At 40.0% G+C, this 22,562-nt stretch overlaps 1 protein-coding gene across 4 annotated transcripts; it reads right to left on the reverse strand.

Annotated features, from left to right (window-relative positions):
• Window positions 1–12,438: 12,438 nt before the first annotated feature.
• Window positions 12,439–21,161, reverse strand: Dact1 (dishevelled binding antagonist of beta catenin 1). Of its 4 annotated transcripts, none has more exons than XM_027929850.2 (4): window positions 20,698–21,161; window positions 18,412–18,544; window positions 17,543–17,698; window positions 12,439–14,225 (listed from the first exon to the last, which is right to left on the reverse strand). In XM_027929850.2, the coding sequence occupies exons 1-4, from the start codon at window positions 21,040–21,042 to the stop codon at window positions 12,454–12,456; spliced, it is 2,406 nt and encodes an 801-aa protein (XP_027785651.2). In that variant the 5' UTR covers window positions 21,043–21,161; the 3' UTR covers window positions 12,439–12,453. The 4 variants fall into 4 exon arrangements, with proteins under 4 accessions (XP_027785651.2, XP_027785650.2, XP_071463369.1 ...); XM_027929849.2 differs by having other exon boundaries at window positions 12,439–14,336; XM_071607268.1 differs by lacking the exon at window positions 17,543–17,698.
• Between the last annotated feature and the right edge of the window lie 1,401 nt (window positions 21,162–22,562).

A 22,562-nucleotide genomic window follows, 5' to 3' on the forward strand; every position in this document is an offset into this window, starting at 1 on the left:
GATGCTAGCCTGAGGCTTAGCATAGATTGCTTTTACAATATTGAGGTATGTTCCTGTTATCCCTAGTTTTTCTAGAGTTTTGAACATAAATGGATGCTGTACTTTGTTGAATGCTTTTTCCGCATCTATCGAGATGATCATATGGTTCTTATTTTTAAGTCTATTGATGTGGTGAATAACATTTATTGATTTCCGTATATTGAACCAGCCTTGCATCCCAGGGATGAATCCTACTTGATCATGGTGCACAATTTTTTTGATATGTTTTTGTATCCGATTCACCAGAATTTTATTGAGGATTTTTGCATCTAGGTTCATCAGAGATATTGGTCTGTAGTTTTCTTTCTTTGAAGTGTCTTTGTCTGGTTTAGGAATCAGGGTGATGTTGGCCTTGTAGAATGAATTTGGAAGTTCTCCCTGTTTTTCTATTTCCTGAAATAGCTTGAAAAGTATTGGTATTAGTTCCTCTTTAAAGGTTTTGTAAAACTCTGCTGTATACCCATCCGTTCCTGGGCTTTTCTTAGTTGGTAGTCTTTTGATGGTTTCTTCTATTTCCTCAGTTGATATTGGTCTGTTTAGGTTGTCTATATCCTCCTGACTCAATCTGGGCAGATCATATGACTTAAGAAATTTATCGATGCCTTCACTATCTTCTAATTTATTGGAGTATAAGGATTCAAAATAATTTCTGATTATCTTATGTATTTCTGAAGTGTCTGTTGTGATATTGCCTTTTTCATCCCGTATGCTAGTAATTTGAGTTCTCTCTCTTCTCTTTGTTAGCATGGCTAAGGGTCTGTTGATTTTATTTATTTTTTCAAAGAACCAACTTTTAGTTTTGTCAATTTTTTCAATTGTTTCTTTTGTTTCGATTTCATTCATTTCAGCTCTGATTTTAATTATTTCTTGCCTTCTACTTCTTTTGCTGTTGTTTTGCTCTTCTTTTTCTAGGATTTTGAGATGAAGTATGAGATCATTTATTTGTTGGTTTTTCCTTTTTTTAAGGAATGAACGCCAAGCAATGAATTTTCCTCTTAGAACTGCTTTCAATGTGTCCCATGGATTCCGATATGTTGTGTCTGTGTTTTCATTTATCTCTAAGAATTTTTTAATTTCCTCCTTGATGTCTTCTATAACCCATTGAGCATTCAGTAACCTATTGTTCATTCTCCAAGTGATGCATGATTTTTCCTTCCTTCTTTTATCGTTGATTTTCAGTTTCATTCCATTATGATCAGAGAAGATGCATGGTATTATCTCTACTCCTTTATATTGTCTAAGAGTTGCCCTGTGACATAATATATGAGCTATTTTTGAGAAGGATCCATGTGCTGCTGAGAAAAAAGTGTAACTGCTTGATGTTGGGTGGTATATTCTATATATGTCAGTTAAGTCTAGGTTATTAATTGTGTTATTGAGTTCTATAGTTTCCTTATTCAACTTTTGTTTGGAAGATCTGTCCAGTGGCGAGAGAGGTGTGTTGAAGTCTCCCATGATTATTGTATGGTGGTCTATTAGACTCTTGAACTTGAGAAGAGTTTGTTTGATGAACATAGCTGCACCATTGTTTGGGGCATATATATTTATGATTGTTATGTCTTGTTGGTGTATGGTTCCCTTGAGCAGTATGTAGTGTCCCTCTTTATCCCTTTTGATTAACTTTGGCTTGAAATCTATTTTATTTGATATGAGTATGGACACTCCTGCGTGTTTCCGAAGTCCATATGAGTGATATGATTTTTCCCAACCTTTCACCTTCAGTCTATGTATGTCTTTTCCTATCAAATGCATCTCCTGTAGGCAGCATATTGTTGGGTCTTGTTTTGTGATCCATTCTACTAGCCTGTGTCTCTTAATTGGTGAGTTTAAGCCATTAACATTTAGGGTTATTATTGAGATATGGGTTGTTCTTCCAGCCATATTTGTTTATTTATGTTACTAAACATGGTTTGTTTTCCTCTTTGATTATTTTTCCCCCCTTTACTGTCCTACCTCCCACTGTTGGTTTTCATTGTTATTTTCCATTTCCTCTTCCTGTAATGTTTTCCCGAGGATGTTTTGAAGACATGGTTTTCTAGCTGCAAATTCTTTTAACTTTTGTTTATCGTGGAAGGTTTTAATTTCATCTTCCATCCTGAAGCTTAATTTCTTTGGATACACAATTCTTGGTTGGAACCCATTTTCTTTCAGTGTTTGAAATATGTTATTCCAGGATCTTCTAGCTTTCAGAGTCTGTGTTGAAAGATCAGCTGTTATCCTGATTGGCTTACCCCTAAATGTAATCTGCTTCCTTTCTCTTGTAGCTTTTAAAATTCTCTCCTTATTCTGTATGTTGGGCATCTTCATTATAATGTGTCTAGGTGTGGATCTCTTATGATTTTGCACATTCGGCGTCCTGTAGGCTTCTAGGATTTGGGATTCTGTCTCATTCTTCAAGTCTGGGAAGTTTTCTTGTATTATTTCATTGAATAGATTGCTCATTCCTTTGGTTTGGACCTCTATACCTTCCTGTATCCCAATGACTCTTAAGTTTGGTCTCTTTATGTTATCCCATATTTCTTGGATGTTCTGCTCATGGTTTCTTAACAGTCTTGCTGAGCTGTCTATGTTCTTTTCAAGTTGAAATACTGTGTCTTCATTGTCTGATGTTCTATCTTCTAAGTGTTCTACTCTGCTGGTAGTATTCTCAATTGAGTTTTTAAGTTGGTTTATTGCTTCCTGCATTTCTAGGATTTCTGTTTGTTTGTTTTTTATAACCTCTATCTCCCTGTATAGTTGATCTTTTGCTTCTTGGATTTGTTTATGTAATTCATTGTCGAAGTGATCTTTCATTGTCTGATTTTGCTGTCTAATGTCTTCCTTGAGACTCCAGATCATCTGAAGCATGTATATCCTGAATTCTTTATCTGACATTCCATCTGCTGCAGCTATTACCTCTTCTAAAGTTGAGTTGACCTGCATTGCTTGTGGTCCTTTCTTTCCTTGTCTTTTCATACTGCTCGCATTTCTTTCTGCTTGGTGAAACTGTTGTGTTTTTGAAATTTTCCCCCTATATATTTATATTGCTCTTGTATAGTTGAAAAGTCTCCCTTGCAGGGGCGGGCGGCGGCTGTGCTCCTCCTCCAATTGGGGTGATCTGTCTACCACACTGATGGGCCACTGGGCCTGTTCTTCCGGTCGGTCGCAGGTCTGCCTACCTTGCAGGCGCGCGCAGCAGCTCTGCTCTGCCCCTCCTCCAATTGGTGTGACGTGTCTACCACGCCCGCGAACCGCTGGGCCTGTCCTGCCGGTCAGTCGCAGGTCTGCCTACCTTGCAGGCGCGGGCACGGCTCTGCTCTGCCCCTAATCCATTTGGGGTGACATGACTACCATGCCGGCAGGTCACTGGGCCTGTTCCGGGCACGGGCCTAGTATTCCCTTTAAAATATAACAAATAGATAAACTCACTAATTTAAGATATGTTTAAACTTTGGTAACCCTGAACTATTCATCTGGTATAGTTAAATATCAAGGTAAATTGTTCATTGATTGCTTCAGTTATAATGATTCTAAAGCAGCTGTTATTTACCTGGGCAACAGTCCTCAAATTAAAATAATTCTCTGAATCAGCTTTGGGCTCCATGCTGTTAGTCCTTATGTTTTACAGAGAGGTTGTAATGGCTCCAAAAATACCACTGTGGACCATGGAGTAAATAACCATTTTTAAAACATAATTATATGCTGTGTTTCCATTACAATCAGAGATACAATGATCAGGTAAATAATTAAAAGTGACAGAACTGAAACCAAACAAAATGACTCCCAATGAAACAAAAGGTACTTTTATGCCACCTCTCAGTCAATATGCACATGTGTAAAGAGTGCTTTTTCTTAGCCCCAAAAGAAAGACTTATCTAGGACTAAATAATGGCATAGCTCTCCTCTATCTTCCAAATTGAAGATTTTCACCTAGAAGAAAGTAAAATACAAGTTACTGTGCCAATCCTAAATACACTCTTCAACATAAAGGATTTCCTTAATTTTTAATGACTTTTACTATTACATCAGATTTTAAAACCAGACACAGAAAGACTATGTAGGGGGCTGGGATTGGGGGAGAAGCATAGGACCTGCTGACCTACACTTCTACTGGGTCTTTGAATTCTATTCATATGAAAAATAAATGGGTTGCTGGAGTTTGGGTTCTGCAGGGTCAGTGACAGGCCATACCTATCCCTCCTGCTGATTACAGCTAAAGACTCTGACAAAAACATGAGGGCGGGGGGGAGTCTACCTGAGGACTGTGAAAATAACCAAGCTCAGGTGGACTTGAGGGGAATGGTGAGTTTCCAGAGGGTAGAGTGTTGTTTTGTTTTGTTTTGATTTGATTTGTTCTTTTCCTTTCTGATGGCAGGCCCCAGTTTCTGAGAAGTGTGGCTTATCTGCTACTAAAATTCCAATAAAAACATGTCTTTCTGGCCAGAGAAGGACATGTTGACTCTATAGGGGGAAGTGAGTGGGAGAAATTGCAGAGGGCAAAAAACTAGAGAAAATCGTTCTCTAATTCTGTATATGAACCCTAGGCTCAGTCTACATCTGAGCCAAGAATGAAAGGAACAGACACAAACCAATGATGCAAAGGTTTTGAGAATTTGCTGGAGATAGGAACCACCAGCATAAATCTCAGACTAGCTCTTGAACCATGCATGTGCTAGACAGACCCAAAGCAGCATTGAAACCACTGCTCACAGAGGATGGACAGAACTTGATAGTAAAAGCCTAATCAGGCTAATTGTCTGCTACAATTACATAAGGACTTGGAACCAACCCAATATAACATTGATAATATTTAGGGTACAATTTGAAATTATTTAACTGAAGAAACAGGGAAAAATGACTAAGTCTCAAAAGGAAAATAATAAACAGATGCCAACTCAAAAATGACCTAGACGTTATAACTATCAAACAAAGACTTTAAAGGATCTATTACAACTGTTTTCCATGAGATAAAGGAAAATAGAGACAGAATTTCTCAAAGGAGACATAGAAACTTTTTAACAGAGCCAATTAGAAACTTTAGAACTGAAAAATACAATATCCAAAATTTAAAAACAAAAACAAAACCTCATTGGATAGGTTCTATAGCACGATGAAGATAACAAAGAAAACAATGAATAAAGAAGACAGATTGATAGAAATTATCCACATTGAAGAACTGAAATAGAAGGGATTGAAAAAAATGAACAGCCAGATGCGATGGCACATGCCTGTAATCCCAGCAACTCTGCAGTGACAGGAAGATAGCAAGTTCAAAGCTATCCTCAGCAACTGAGCAAGGCCCTAAGCAATTTAGTAGGACCCTGTCTCAAAAAAAATTTTTTTTAAGGGCTGGGGATATAGCTTAGTAGTAAAGCATACTTAGGTTCAATCCTTAGTACCAAAAAGAAAAAGATAAACAAAGACTCCAGAACTTTAAGACAATATCAGAAGGTGACTTCAAAAAACAATCACTAGAACTAGGGGCTGGGGTTGTAGCTCAGTGGTAGAGTGCTTGCCTAGCATGTGTGAGGCACGGGGTTCAATCCTCAGCACCACATAAATAAAACAAATGCCTTGTGTCCATCTACAACTACAAAAAAAATTACTAGAACTAATAAGTAAACTTAGGAAAGTTCCATTTTCAAAATTAATATACAAACATCACTAGCCATGGTGGCACATGCCTATAATCCAAGCTACTTGGGAGGCTGAGGCCAGAAGATCAAAAGCCAGCCTCAGCAATTTAATATGACCCTGTATCAAAATAAAATAAAACAGGCGGAGATGTAGCTATTGGTAGAGTTTGCCTACCATGTGTGAGGCACTGGGTTCAATCCCCAGTACCTCACAGACAAATATATATATATATATATACACACACACACACACACACATATGTATATCAATTGAATTTTTGTACACCACCAGCAAACACTTGGAAAATAAAGTTTTAAAACTTTTATTCACAATATCAACAAAAATCATAAAACACATAGGAATAAATCTAATGAAAGTTGATCAAGACCTTAACATTAAAAACTATAAAACACTGCTAAATAAAATTTAAATTGACCTAATAAGTTGAAAGATACAGCATACTTATAGATTTAAAGACTTGTTTTTTTTAAGAGGTAAAATATCCATATAGGATACCAGTAAAATTTTCAGCTGAACTTTTTTTTCCCTAGTAGAAACTAACAACCTGATTCCAAAATTTACATAATGTAAAACTTCTAGAATAACCAAAGGATTTCAGAAAAAGAAGAACTTGAAGCGCAAAATTGGAGTGCTTGATTTTGAGACAACAGAAAACTACAGAAATTGAGACAGTTCAATATTGGTGGAAAAAAATTGATTTTCTGAAAAGATTATATAAGGGTAAGTCATTTTAACAAATAGTGCTAGCCAATAAGCTATCTGGAAAAACTGAATATCCTTACCACGCATCATACACAAAAACTGATTCAAAATAGGTCACTGATCTATATATAAACAGAAAATCATAAACACTTCATAAATAGGAAGAAAATTTTTTGCAACATTGGATTAAGCAAAGTTTTCTTAGATGGGACACCAAAATCAAGAAGCATAAAAGAAAAAACAGAAAATTGGATTTGATAAAAATTGAAAGCTGGGCTGGGGCTGTAGTTCAATGGCAAAGCACTTTGCCTAGCATGTGTGAGGCACTGGGTTTGATCCTTAACACCACATAAAAATAAATAAAATAAAGGCATTCCGTCCATCTACCACTATAATTTTTTTAAGGTTTTTAAAAAAGATTAAAGGCTTTTGTTCTTCATAAATCACCGTTAATAAACTAAAAGGCAAGTCACAGACTGGAAAAAAATATTCACACTATAAATCAAAGGACTTTTACACAGAATTTATAAAGAACTCTTACAACTTAATAATGATAAGTCGAACAACCCAATTGTTTGAATGGACAAAATATTTGAACAGACACTTAAACAAAGATATACAGGTGGCCAATAAGCACATGAAAACATACTCAACACAGTTATCAAGAAAATGCAAATTAAAATCATAATGAAATATCACTACACATTCATTAGTTTGACTAAAATTAAAAAGACTGAGCATACCAAGTTCTGAGAAGGATGTAGAACAACTGAAACGCTCATGCACAGCTGGTAGGACTGTAAATTAGCACAATAAGTTTGGAAAATACTTCTCAGATTCTCAAAAAGTTAAACATGATAAGACCCAGGCATTCAATTCCTCATTATATACCCAAGAGAAACAAAGACTCCTGGGTGCGTAAATGTTCATTCACCTGTGCATAAATGTTCATTGTAGCTTTGATTGTAATTGCCCCAAATTGAAAATAACCCAAGTGTTCATCAACAAGCAAGAAAGCAATATAATCCAGCAATAAAAAGGAATGAACTATTGATACATGAAACAACATGGATGGATCTAAACATCATTATGTTCAATGAAAATTCAGGCATAAGAGCACACAGTTTAATTTCATTCATTTATAACAGAATGCTAAAAAATACAAAGTAATCTATAATGATAGAAAACAGATCAGTAGTTTTCTGGGGAAGAGATGAATTACAAAGGGGCTCAAGGAAAATATTAAAAGTAATGGAAATGCTTTTTATATTGATTGTATTGGTTACATACATGTCAAAACTGATTAAACTGCATACTTCAAATATGTGCATTTGGTTTTACTTCAATTTTACCTCAATAAAGCTATAAAAAAAATGAGGAGCAAGGGATCCCACAAATTGGCAAGAGCAATGGGTGGCTATGTGGTTTGCTTTCAGCCATGTAGTGGAAAAGAAAACCTATTGTCATTCTAAAGCACTTTTAAATGTTGGATAAACTATTAGCAAACATTTCCTTAAGTGTGTAGCTCAGGTTACCCTTGAGAACCAGAGGGGAAGTTGTGGTCTTTTAAGCTGGGGAATTTGACTGTCACTTGGGGACTAGGATTTGATCTTCACAGGAGGGGATTTAGGACTATTCCTATGCCCCTATTCCTGAGATCCCTGAAGGGTTATCCCCCTTAATGAAAGACTAGACTAGAATACATGAATATAAATACACAAACACAAACAAACACACACACAACACATGGAGAGAGAAAAAGAGGTGTGGGGTGTGTGTGTGTGGGGGGGGGGGGTATAGTTTTGTTTTGTTTTCTTTTTTTTTTTTTTTTTCTCCCCACTTGCTGGCCCAGGACAAAAATAATGAAGATTGCCTTGGGAAATTCTCCTCTGAGAACACATAACCACAGCCTGTCCTCATATGGATTTAGGATTTTAATTTATTCTTGTAGTCAGGGAACCCCAAAGTAGATAAATTAACTTAAAAAGTGGTCCAGCCTGGAAATATCCCTGAGGCACTTGGCAGAAAAATCACAAAATTTCTCTGTGTGGCAAATCTTTAACCAAACCTCACAGAATGTCTTCCATAAAACCCCACTGAGAGGGAACTCACAACACAAAATAACAAAATACATGAGAAAAGTAGAAAGGTAATATGTGTGCAAATGTAACCTTTAGGTTACACTTTGTGTAACACTTTGTGCTTAAGTATTATAAGTTTTTTAAGCAGGGCAAACTTGAATAGCCCATAAAATCTGGTGCCTTTTTTCTCAGTGAGGAAAACTTGGAACCCATTAAAAAGAATTGGGAAAAATATCTACCGTACAGGTCCATGAAATGAAGGGTGAAAGTAATGGAATAATATATATAGCATGAGACTTTGTTTTAAAGAAAAAGTGTAAAGGTTATATATTTGTTTGTGCATGTAAGAGTATGGAAATATATACATCCAATTTTTTGAAGAGTAGAATTTGGAGAAGTTTGAGGAAGAATTTTAAAATTTGTTTATTGTGTAGATGTATTTTTTCTTTTCACAATGAGCATTAGTAATTTTTAAAAATAAAGGAAAATATTTTAAAGAGTTCTTTTGTTTATAACAACAATAGCAGCTATTTTGTCATTGAAAATAATGGACAAAACCCCATTTTTCCAAGTACAGTAGTACTGCTAGCTACAGGGAAGTCAAGCGATGGATTAGGACAAACCCAGTGTTCTTTGAAAATCCTGTTTTTCACGCTTCTCTTAAGTTTGGCATTGTCACCTAAAATGCAATTGCTCAAAAGCTGGTTTTCAGAGTGTCCCCTTCTGAAAATAATGCTCATTGAGAACAACTTGGAAATGATTCAAGAACTGACTGCACTTCACAGTCAGTTACACAATGAACTTTATAGTCATGCACCCAAAAGATGGGATTGCGGCATTAGAAATGATGAGATCATCCCTCTCTTGTGTTTAGATTTAGTCAGGTAATCAAAGAAATTCTGAAAAGCAGAATAACTTCTTAAATACAAAAACATATAATAAAAGAATAGCAACTCTACAACATTTTGAAGAATTATCTGTTTTGCAAAAAAGATGCTGGGGAAAAAAAAAGATATCTTGCTACTAGATATGACCTTTATAAACCATAGGGAAATAATTTGCTATGCTCCAAAGATGAAAGCCTTGCTAGAAATAAGGTATATATGAAATGCAGAAAAAAAAAAAAGAACTCTGCTAAGACAGAACTTAAAAGTGGATAGTTAGGGGATTTTTGTTTCATCTGAAATCTAGCATTTGGAAATTAATTTTATTTGGATACATGTCACAATAAATATCTGAGTTATGGGACTGAGTTGATTCTTTAAGTTTCCTTTTAACAAAATATATCCTCCTACTGTCCAAGTTTGGGACATGTCAAGCATCAAAAAGAAGAAACTTAAGTGATTATAAGATATCAAATAAAAACCCATGAGTACACTGTGGACATTGAAAGAGAAAGGAAGAAAAATAAGGACAACTCTTTTTTTTTTGAATGTCATCAAATAAAAGAAGGAAAGATACTTTAAAAATTACCACTTTTGTATCCCCAAAGCAGTAACTGATTGGGGCAAGGATCAGCAATGTAAATTAAAGCCAAAATTGGAATTTGAGAGAGAGTATACTTACACTGTACCAAAGAATCTCCCACAACCAACCATTTACAAAAAAAAAAAAAAAAAAAAGCTTTTATAATGGAGACATCTATATTCATCAACTTAATTCAGTCTTAAATTCAGTAATGATGGAATGGTGGAGCAACCTGATATATTTCCTGTTGTGAAGCAAAAAACATACACAACATCTCTAGTAAAATCTTGCCAAGAATGTTTAACCTGAATCCAATCAAGTTTCACATTGTTTATAGAAAATTGAGGAGTTAGACTATATTAAACACAATGTAAGGAAACACATCCAGAAAGTATGCCCCCTTATATAAGACAACTATCCTGACTTTAGAAAAACCAATGCCACTGGGCATGGTGGCCCACACATGTAACCCCATCCAGCTACTCAGAAGTTTGAGACAGGAGGATAGCAAGTTTGAGGACAGCCTGAACAATTTAGCAAGACCTTGCCTCAAAATAAAAAAGCTGGAGATGTAGCTCAATGGTGGAGCATCCCTAGGTTCAATCTCCAACACTGGGGGGGAAAAAAGCCAATGTGATTTTTCTTAAATGTGAGGAGATATTCTAGATTAAAAAGAGTAGAATAGAACCCTACAAGCTATAACCAACTGCAATGCATAACACTGACAAAACCATGGTTGGGGGAAAAGGAAGCTGTTATTTAGGAATTCTTGAAACAAACTGGTAAATTTAAATATAAATATTTGATATCATGAATTACTATTAATTTTCCTTAGATGTGATCATGATATTGTAGTTATACAAGAGAATCTTCTTGCTCTTGAGAAATGCCTGCTTAAGTTTTTAAAAGAAAATATCAAAAGACATGAAATTTACCTTAAAGGGAGGCAGCAGTATAGAGTAATATGGTTTAACCTAATACATACATAATAGAGAGCTAAAGCAAACATGGAAAACTATGTCAGCAATAGTTGAATCTAGTTTAATTGTACCACTTTTTCAACTTTTCCACGTTTTTAATTTTTTTATAAAAAAGAGTTGGGGGAGATTCTTCTCAGAAATGTTTTCCTTAAGAGACATCTATAAAATTTACCTTAATTTTAAATTACCTTACTATCCTAAAGAAGTGATTTGCTTTTCCAGATTTGCTTACTCATTATCCATACCAAGAACATTAAAACTTGTCTTAATTATTGCAAATAATCTTCTAATTCTAGAGTAGGCGTAATACAAATCTAACAAACATCACCAATAATCAGCACAAGATTTATAGGTGTAAACATCTGGTTTTATACCCAAATAACAAACTTAACAGCAGTAAAACAAATTGTTTATTACAGCATATAATGTGTTATATTAAATTTACACATGATATATATAAAACACATACTGTTTATATCATACAGTAATTTAACAACAGGAATATCAAAACAAATACTACTCATGCACAAAACATGCAAATATTGGTATTAAAAAGCATTTTACACAATACTGTTTACTAAAAAAAAAAGCCCTTCCAGATAGGGTCAGTGGTCCAATCTGGGCTGGATTGCACTAATGTTCAGGCCAATGCTTAGGTGGCACAGTGCTCAGTGAGCAATTCTAAGCTTGGTGTCACCCCCAAAAGTTATTTCATTAAGACTGAATTTCTTTGTACCAGAGGACCAACATTTTAACCCAAAGGCAAGTCCCTCATGGGACAGATGGTTGAATTAGCTACAAATCAGGGACGGAGAGAAAGGCATCAAAATGCTGGCTATATAGCCCAAGAAGGGGTTACTGTAACAGGGGCTAGGCACCAAGTATGGCAAAGTTTTTGTGAATCCTGTCAAGGTATTACCAGCCTCCCTATCCAGTTTGCCATCTCTGGATTTAAGGTCTGGTCTACAAGTTTTGAGTCCAGTAAACACAAAAGTTCTGAGAAGAAAACAGGATCGGAAGACATCTGAGAAATGTAGACTACACTATTTAAAAATAAAAAATTAAAGAAACAACGACTCTTTCTTGTACTTACTTCACACAATTGTATGGAATGCCCCTCAACAGGAAAGACCTTACAGAGACACTGCCCTAAGAATCACGGAGCAAACGCACATCCTAAGATTCCATCCACCTTGACCTTGAAATCAAAAGGTCTCATTCCAATAAAATTGATCAAAACCTGTCCCTTGTCAGATGCTCATAAAATTTACAAGTCAGTTGATACCACAAAATTCATTCACTATCACCACCATTAAAACGTCAATATTTACTTACAACTAGCAATATATCCTTTACCTTCCATTAAAGGCACTAGAGACCATACATGATGAAGATGAGACATAATTTACCTTGGTTTTTATCTTAATAAAAGAACAAACATTCTATGAAAGTATCACACAAAAATTAAGACATCATCTTTTTCCCCCTCTTTGTTCCCCCCACCCACCCCCCGCACCCCAGTAACAGGGGGGAAAGACACTTTCTACTCAAACTGTGGTCATCAGTTTCAAAGAGCCAGAACGAAAGCGGAGGATCTTCTTCTTGAGGTTGTGCGAAGCCTTAATTTTGACAAAGGTTTTTGTGGGGTTGTTATGAAGGTCAGGGGCCGTGACCGTTTGAATTGGGAGGGTCTGGACAAACTGGGACCAAATTAAGCCCCCGCTTTCTTCGGAGTCGCTGGTGGTGGTGCTCTCGCCCACGAACTCGCCCTCGCTCACGCTGGACTCACTGTCCCCGAAGCAGTTGGTGGTGTAGTTGCTCTGCTCGTCCTCGCTGGTGTCCACCACGGTGGAGTGGAAGAGGGACTCGCACTCGGCTGAGTACTCGGAGTCACTGGCTACGTAGGCATAGGGACTGGCGTAGGACATTGCCACCGGCACCGGGTACACACCCATGTGCTCCCTGCGAGCCCTCCGGGCCCTCCTCAGGGCTTCTTCATAAGAAATCTCAGCCGAGGACTTCCACCGCCGGTAGTCGGTTCGCTTGTGCTTAGGTTTGGCCACCACCGGCTCCCGTCCGTGGCCGTGTGCCTTGTTTCCCGCCCTGTGGCCGCTGCCCTGGGGCCTGCCGGGAAGACCCACATCGGAAGGCCCACTCCCGCTCTTCCGTCCCTTGGTAGTACCTTTCTTGAGTTTCTTATTTGTATCCAAGTCGTCGGAGAAACGACACTTCTTGCTCCCTGACCGGGTTTTCTCCCGGACGGTCGGCAGACTGTTCTCCAGACCCTGCAGGGCCTGGCCTCGGTGCTTCAGGGTGGAGCTTCTCGCGACGCCCATGTTCCTGTGGCCCCGGTGGAGCCTGCCACCCGGTGCCTGCCCCGGAATGAACTGAGCTTTGACCAGATGCCCTTCCTCCAGGCTTTGCGAAGAAGAGCCCTCGCTTTTGAAATCCAATGTAGGCCTCTCCTCCAAAGGAAAGGCAGGCGGCAGCAGTGGAGGAGGAACGGGCGCGGGGACAGCCTGCAAGCTGTTTTTCTGCGGCATTTTTTTCAGGGATTGCACAGCCTTGTTCTCCTGCAAGGGCACAGGACCTTTGCCCGGGCTCTCTTTTGGAGAGGCAGCTGAGATCTGACAGCTTTCTTTCAGGGACTCACCTTTCCCAGCGGCTGGACACCGCGCATGCTCTTGGGAAGCTGCCTTGGCATTTGGGGGCAGATGCTTGCTTTGGAGCTCCGAGACCGTGCTTGCCAAGCAGCTCTCGGGTGGCGGCGACCTTTTACTTTCCAGTTGCTCTCCTTTTGATTCTTTTGACCATTGCTTCAGTGGGGAGAATACCCCATTGTCCGAAGAGGGTATTCCCCCAGTGGGCAAACACGCCTGTTTGGAATTCTTAAGGTTCACGGCGTTGCCCTGCGAGAGGCCGCCAATGGCCCTGACACACATGCTCCCATTTCTCAGAAGCCCTTTCGTGGGGTCAGCCTTCACACTGGTTCTGGGTTTGTTGGTCCTTACAGGATGTGTTTTTTTCTGAACCAGGCTCAGAATATAGCCATCCATTTTACTGGGTGAAGGATGGGAAGCAGACCACAGACTGCTTGGAGATGGTAAAGAACTCTCTGTTTTGGTGGCATCCAGTTCAGATCCAACGCAAATGTCATTTGCATGGTTCCCAAGCCTGTCCTCTTCTCTCAGAGGGTTGCCCGTCAGACAAAGGAGAAACATTGGGCTCTGCACAGCCACAGCATGAAGCGGACTGGGATAGCGATATACATCATTCCCGTTTTTAGACACCAGATCGCACTGGTACTTGGGATTCACATCTGCAATGACATCAAGGGAATTAAATTGTGGTGTGGAGGGGGAACAGCAAATTGCCCCTGAGGCCTGGTCTTCACAGTGGCCTTCTTTATATTCCAACCATCCTATGAGATCTGAAAAACATTTAAAGGTACACTCTGAAGAAATTAATTAGTAGCACCATCTTGTCTCTGACCAGTTTTTATTAAGACAAGTTCATGGGTAGAGAATGAATAACAAAGGAATAAAAAAATACTCCACTAGTTACTCTACCAGTTTACATAAGGTTTATATAACTGAATGAGTGAAAAACAAATTTAACAAAAATTTGGCAAGATATGTTCTTTAAAGGAAATACATTTAGCCATTAGAAATGTTTTCAAATTATTGAAAAGGGAAAACACTATAAATGTTAGCGAAAATCATGATATAAGAGTATGATTATTTGTGTTTATACAAAGAAAGTCTAAGATGAAGTCATACCAAGGTTCTAATAGTAGCACCTCAGTGTGATGGGGAAAAAGTTGATGTTCACTTTCATCTTTCTAAATTTTCAACAATAACTATTGCGTTTTTAACTGGAAAAAAAATCAATGAGTCTGTTCTGGCTTCCTTTTAAAATTCTTTGGATAAATTAGTTTCTATGGACTTTTTCCTCATTTTGTACTTTTTAAAACTTGATTCCTAATGATATCTGTTCAGATAAAACACCTAAAAGGTCAAATAAACTGATCAAATTTCAATAATAATAACAGCATATTTTCAATAGTGATATTAAAAAACAAAACATTGTTTAATAGGATAGGGAGTTCTTCATAAGACTTTTTAAAAGATTGAGTACTAGTAATGGATAAATTTCCCACATCTTAAAAATGTTGATACCAAAACATAATGAAATCAAATTTTTTCTTAGTTAAATGATTTTAATTTCTTTTTTTTTTTGGAAGGTGGGGTTACTAGGCATTGAATTTAGGGGCACTCAACCACTAAGCTACATCCCCAGCCCTATTTTGTATTTTGTTTAGAGACAGGGTCTCACTGAGTTGCTTAGCACCTCTCCATTGCTGAGGTTGGCTTTGAATTCACAATCCTCCTGTCTCAGCCTCCCAAGCCACTGGGATTACAGGTGTGGGCCATAGCACCTGGTGATGATTTTGATTTCTTAGTGAATATTATAAACATCAAATCCTTTTAATGACCTTAAGTTATCAGAGAAAAATCAAAGTTGAGACCATCATTGATTTATATTCCATTATATTTATTTATCCAGATATTAAAAACCTATGTACCTGTAATAAATTTCTTTTATAAAGAAATTATTTTAAAAAGGAAAATGATAATCTTCATCTACTCAACCCCCAATAAATAAATAGTTTGTTCTAAGAAAAGGAAACCTCTATCCTTTCCCATCCCTCCTCCTCCACTACCCTAAGTCCTATCTTTGCCTTACTTTTTTCTCTTTTTCAGTGCTGGAGATTGAACTCAGGGGCACTCAATCACTGAGCCACATCTCTAGCTCCCTATTTTGTATTTTATTGGAGGTGAAAGGGTCTCACTGAGTTGCTTATTGCCCTGCCAAGTTGCTGAGGCTGGCTTTGAACTCATGTTCCTCCTACATCCGCCTCCCTCATGCTTCATTTTCCAGAGCCACTGGGATTACAAGCCCACAAGACCACGCCCAGCTTTTGCCTTACTTAAAGCCACATTTACCTACATTTCACCACTGATCCCTTGTCCTTATTTAAGAGTTGAACCAGAGAGCTCAAGGCCCAGCCCAACTGTCTCAATGCTGCAAGGAGGGCATTTGAGAGAGCCAGAGGTCTGTCTTCAAGGAAAACCTGTACAAAAGTACCTTTCAATGGGCTTATAAAGTTTACCTCTGAAACCAGATTTACAGAGTGAGGAAGAACAATTATCAATGAACTTGAGGCCCAGACACTCTAGATAACACAGTTCTGTGTTTCCCCAAATGATTGCTGTTGGAACACATATTGTACAAACACAAACCAATTAGCAACCTCAGCTGCTCAGTGTTAGGTTTTCCTTGCCTGAACTCAAAAGTTCAGTCTCATACACAAGTGAAAAATAGATAAACACAGAGTACAGTGACTTGTGCCAGCACCTGCAGCAGCTCTCATCTTCTCTGCTCTTTCATAGGACCAAAGGTGTAGTCGTGAATTTCAGCAACAACTCTGCCATTCAGCCCATGGGGAGTTTCTGACAACAGCTTATAAGCCAAAATTCCTCCTCTATTAGATGAGATGGTTGAATATAAAAATTTTGAATTCCGGGCTGGGGATGTGGCTCAGGTGGTAGCGCGCTCGCCTGGCATGTGTGCGGCCCGGGTTCAATCCTCAGCACCACATACAAACAAAGATGTTGTGTCCGCCGAAAACTAAAAAATAAATATTAAAATTCTCTCTCTCTCTCTCTAAAAAAAAAAAAAAAAAATTGAATTCCCTTGGGATGGTAAACATGGACCTGGCAGTTAGACATGAGCTTGAATCCTGCCTCTGCCACTTACTATGTAAATAGCTTAAAGAACTTCAATTGGCCTCAGTTTTTTAATACATAAAATAGAGCTAAAAATACCTACACACTCTGCAGAACTGTTGCGAGGATCAAAAGAGATATGCAGAGCATCTAGTGGTGCATGCCACATAGTAGAAATGCAAAAACTGCCAGTACTGACAATATGATTCTCTCAGGAGGTCACAGCAAGTATAGTCCCAAGTGGGGAATTATGGGCTGGGGGGGAGGGGTGCACATCATACAGAGTATTCTGGGAAACATGGAGGGGCCAGAGCTTTCTGAGGTGCCAGTTCTTGACAAGGATGATGGACGTATTTAACTTAATGTACACTTTAGTTTTAAGTGATTAAAGGAAGAAGAAAACTGTTCCAGAATGGTTTTCAAAAGAAATGCAATGGGGTTAGAGATATAGCACAATGGTAGAACATGTGTTCAGCATGCCACAAGACTCTAGATTCAATCCCCAGCACACACACAAAAAAAAAAAAAAAAGAAAAAAGAAAAGAAAATACAGACAAATTAAACAGCAAAAACTCAGAAATTCAGTTCAAGACTTATAATATTGGTGCAGTATCTCTACTGTTAAATTGCTACTATGAAAATACAAAGCCAAATGAGACCCAAAGAAGACTAAATTAATCCTAGACATTCATCTAGATCAAGCCATAAATTTAGACATATTATGGCACTCAGTGAAGTAAATTGATGAACTTTTGGTTTTCCATTAGCAAAAGAGGTCAGAGCTACATAACTCTAAGGGTCCTTAACCCTGCCAGTTAAAATTTCTATCAATGCTAACAATTCTTACCTGCAGATTTGGGGCAACCATCTGAGATAGTCAAGGTTGCCTCCAAGGGACTGCAAAAGCAAGTGCTGGAATGACAACTGGATAAACACTCACTGAACACCGAGTTAGAGGAATTAGAAAGGGATCCTGAAGCCCCATCACTCAGCTCATAAAACCCTACAAATAAAAAAATCGTAGGAATTAAAATTATGTCAAGGATAATACACATTCATGCTTAAAAGGAAAAAGGGAAGAGGGTTTTATTTTTTGGTGTTTTGGGCCATTTTATTTCACTGGATTTTAGAGTCCAATAGCTGATAATATGGTTTTATTTCAAACAATCATCATGAAAAGGCAAAGAGTGTATAACTATGGTTATGTTTCAAAGTTACTCTCACCATCAAATTGACCTTCCTCCTTGGCCTTGCCTTTAAAGATGTGTAAGAAAGGAACTTAGATCTGCCAAAGCTTCAACTTTATCATGAATCTTTCAGAAGGAATAGCTTTAAGAGAAAATAAAATCTAAGGAGCCAAATGGTTTAAAAGAAAAAAAAAAAAAAAAAAAACTTTTGAAGTGATCTCAGGAAGTTGAAGTGTGACTAATTTTCTCGACCAGTTCTGACTTTCTCAAGTTTCAAAGGACTGCTCTTCCAAAAATTTGAATAGAACCTTTTTTTTTTTTTTAAACTCAGGGGACTACAGTCAGATTGATCTCATTATTAAAAATTTTATCATCTGACTTATTTCTTTCTCACACAACTGAATAGTAAACTACTCTTAGTTCTCTCAGCAATGGAAACAAACCCCACTGCCATTTGCAAGTCTGGAACTACCAACCATAGGGGGCTACCTGTGAGTGCAGAATTCTGTCCTTGTATACACACACTCACCTGAGCTAGGCCGGCTGTCTGTCTCCAGATGTTCTTCAGATGTCTTCTCTACATCCAGTCTCAAGTCACTTATCTGTTTGTCAAGTTCTTGCAACTGATTCAACAAGCCAGCATCTCTTCTCCTTAAACAATTCTAATTAGGAAGAAACAGGAAAATGAAAAATGGATATACTTTAGTGACAAAGAACCAGAAAGTCTTAAGTTTTCAAGGTTCACTAACCCTTCCCAAAACCAAAATTTTACTGAATAACCTGAAGTAAAGAAAAATTTCAGTAACTGGAAAATATGTCCTATCTTTAATTCTACTTTCTCATGTTTTGTGATGATGCAGTTTCTTCATTTTTCTAAAGCAATTTTTTTGTTGTTTGTTTTAACTAGTATATACAATCTGTGACTTTTTATAGGGAGAGGCAAGAAAACTAGAGAGACTTTAATCCATCTGGTATATAGCCAGTTTAAAATAAAGCTTCGTGGTAGACTTTTGAATTTGAAGTCAGAGTAACAAGTTTCCTACAATACATTATAATCTTACTTAGGTGAGGTTTTCTGGCCAAATGTCTTGGCCTGCAGAGTTTTGTTTTCTATAAGTTGCTTTGTGGGGTTTAATCAGTCTTAGGGCCTTTGAAAGTGAGAAACTAATACTAATAGCCAGTGCCAAGTATAATGTGAGCTGGCAGAATCCAAAACCCTCAAGGGAAGGTCCATCAAGATTTGAACTCAGCTCAGGTTTCCAAAGGTGACAGATTGGTTGTGCTAACTCACACCGCCACCTAGTGCTTCCTAGAGCTGGCTGGAAAGGCAAAAGAACTCAAAAGGCATCTGGTTCAAATCATGAATGCCAAGTCTACAAATGAAAATAGTACCATAAACACTGACTGGACTGGAATTCTCCTGACATACTGCCTTGCTCCCCTCAGACAGACAATAGGAATGCATCACTTGCAATCCTGACAGTCATGAAGCCCAAAATGTGCTATTGCACAAGGCACTGCATAAAATGTAAATGACCAGGCATAACCAGTGAGAATTGGTTCAAATCGTTGTTACATATGATCCTGGTCTGTTCAAAGAAACAGTAAAACGCTCAAACCAGAGCTATCACACAAAAACCACAGCATACATCCTTACAAAATAGATGCACATGAATATCTACTCCTCTTGACTGTTCTTTGATTTAAAAAGCTAGGGGACATAAATCAGATGCTTGTTTGCTAAAATTTGAGTTTCTTCAGGAAAAATGAACCAAATAAGTAAAGGCACTTAGATGCTCAAAAAATAAATTGTCTGAAAAGAGACAAAACAAGAAAACACATGACACTGACAGCCTCCCGACACTTTATTTTAAGAGGGCCATTATCTAGCATGTGTCTACTTTCAGATAGTATCACATGGTCAGATAGGATCTTTTTGCCGTTTTCCAAAACTACATTTTGAGGTCACCGAAACAAAGCTGCCGCCATTATTCTGAGGCGGGGTCAAAAGCTGTTCTCAATACACTAAGGTCCAAAGTTCCTTTTCTTTCCATTAATGAAGACTGCATAGAGTGCCTGGGACGCTGACAGAAATCCTGTAAGATAAATGCTCCTCGAGAGCAAGTTCTCTCTTCTCCCACCTCTACCACCAATCACAGCTAGCAGAACGCATAAAGAAGAGGAGGCACGTTCTCCAGCCAAATTGCCATCAATTGCAATCTAGTTTTAGCTGCCTTATACAAAGGACTTCTATTTGAAACTAAGCACCAGTCCAGGAGAAAGCTGGTATGCTGGGGAGAGCCCTGGGAGGGGCAGGGCTCCCTATAGGCGCTTCAGTGTAATCGTAAAACTCGGTGTTAGTTAGCCGAGCCACAAGCCCCCTCCTCGCTTTTGTCCCCTCTCTGCGGGAGGAGATGAAACTAGGGAGACCTCCTAATGAAATGGCATTTTAAGTGGGGGGTTGCGAACCTCTGGGGAAAGGGCATGTACTCATTTAACTATGGAGACAAGGTAGGAACTAGCGACTCCAAGAATCTCGAATGCAGAGGAGGAGGGGAGAGCAGCCACCCACTCCCTGCAATCCGCGCGAGGTCGCCAGCCCCTCACCTGACACAAAGCAGGCACACGCCAGAACGACGCGCCGCAGGCACACCGCACGGGGGGTTAGGGAGGTGTGAGGCGGGGGTGGGGGTGGGGGCTCAAGACTGCAAGAATTTCCCCAGCCAGAGGCAACCCCGCGCCCACACCAGACCACCTGCCCGACCTCCAGTCCCGCGGCAGGGGCAGCCTTGCCTCACCTCCGGGCACGACTTACCAATTGCTTCCGCAGCAGCAAGATGTTCTCCTCCAAGAACTTCTCCTCCAGGCGGCTGCGCTGCGCCGCCTCGGCAGGCAGCTCCCCTGCTCGGGGCGCAGCGGTCCCCGCGCCCCCGACGCCGCGCAGGGCGCCCCGGACCAGCAGCTCCTGGCGCTGGCGCAGGTACTCCAGCTCCGCCAGCCCGGCCAGCGTGGCCTCCTGCCGTTCTCGGGTGCGCTGCCGCTCGGTGTCCGCCTCGCCCTTCTCCCGCCAGCGCCCCTCGGGCTCCGCCGCACGCTGCTCGCCCCGGGCGGGTGCCTGAGGCTCCAGCTCCCTCGCGGTGCCGGCTGGACTCGGCTTCATGGCCCCCAATCCAGGAGCAAAGACCGGTCACCGCAGCCAGGCTGCCAGGGTGGAGGAGCGAGGCGCTAGGGCTGCAGTTGCGAGTTCATGCCTCCCCTCACTGGGGCACAGCTGCGGGGACCAAAGCCACAAGCGCTCGGGACCCGCTCGCGGCAGCCGGCTGCCGAGGACCCGGCCCGAGCGGCGCCGTCCGCTGTCGCCGCGAGTCCCTAGCCACGGCCCCGCAGCTGTTAACGCCCAGCCCGGCGCTACGTCACGCGCGGTGGCCGGGCCACCCCCGCCTGGCGCCCGCCTCCCCGCGCCGGCCCCTCTGCTCTAGGTTCGCTCCCCTCGTTCACCGGTCTTCTGTCAGGCGCGCCGCTCGCGCTCGCGGCCGGCCTCCTCCTCCCCGCCCCTCCCCGTCTCCTCCCCCGCTCTTCCCGCGGGCCTGCTAGCCCCCTTTCCGACTTCACTGCACCCGATTTTTCCTCGTTGCTCATTGGCTCTTTTCCGTCACCCAAAAGCGAGGGGCGAGCGCCTGGAGCCCCAGCATCCTGTTACAGTCAGCGTAGCCGGCAGGGTCCGCGAAGGGACGCGGCAGTTGGGCTCCCCAGAGAACTTTCTGAAACTCGACCAAGTTGCAGTACACAATCTTAACCCTTTCCCCAACACGTCCACTCTCCGGGTCCGCTCACACTGGTTTAGGTTTCTTTCACCTTCCCAAGCAAGTTACTGCGAGTGTATTCCAAGACAATTTCTATGAGTTGAGCTTTTGGTTTTTGTTTCTGGGTTTTGTTGTTTTGTTTTTTTAAACTCCATTTTGTAAAAGCATCCATACAAAGCTCATTGTAGGGTTGTTTTAAAAACGTTTTTAAGTTTTGCTCTTTTTAATTTTTGACGGAAATCTCACTTTAGAAGGCATTTAAAACCAAGCAGGAGGATGTCATCTTAGGGCCAGCCGGTGGCATGAGTTCTTTTAAAAGCCTAAAGTTTATGAGTGTGCGTGCTTATGCGAATGGGGTTTTGTTTGCTTTTTAATGTTGTTATTTAGTCTCTGTTCACTAGAGCCAGTCTCTGAAACCAGAGTACCTGAATTTGAAACCCTGTTTCACTCTCGAATAGCTGTATGGGCAAACTACTTGCCCTCTCTGCATGTTTCCCCAAAGGTGAAATGGAGCTACTATCAGAACTTGCCTGTTGCAAGAATTTTGATAATGTACATCATACAACATATATCTCTTGAAAGAGTGTGTTTACAACATAGCTGGCACGAAGATTTTAAGGTTTTATGACTTGAGCCTCTTGCCCCACCCCACCAGAGGAACTTATCAAATTTTCCCCTGAAGTATCATTTGTGGGGTGATCATTTAGGCTTAGGACACTGGACACAGGGAATTTCAGTGAGCTAGGGATCTGCAAATGCCACTAGCTGGCCTGTTTATGGTACAGTACCACACGATTGTTAAAAGCACACAGGCAAGCAACACGGAAATTGAAACCACCATGTCACATTTTGCTGAAGTTCAGGCAAAGTGTTGCGT

This window comes from Marmota flaviventris, chromosome 2 (genome assembly GCF_047511675.1).
Source record: "Marmota flaviventris isolate mMarFla1 chromosome 2, mMarFla1.hap1, whole genome shotgun sequence".
Lineage (NCBI taxonomy): Eukaryota > Metazoa > Chordata > Mammalia > Rodentia > Sciuridae > Marmota > Marmota flaviventris.

Bases quoted from the DNA above. Each gene is read 5' to 3' on its own strand.
- Dact1 (XM_027929849.2), bottom strand. From the start codon at position 21,042: ATGAAGCCGAGTCCAGCCGGCACCGCGAGGGAGCTGGAGCCTCAGGCA. The intron at 18,545-20,697 runs GTAAGTCGTGCC...CTTCCTAATTAG, and splicing joins TGCTGCTGCGGAAGCAATTG to AATTGTTTAAGGAGAAGAGA. The intron at 14,337-17,542 runs GTAAGAATTGTT...AATGTTTTTCAG, and splicing joins TGGTTGCCCCAAATCTGCAG to ATCTCATAGGATGGTTGGAA.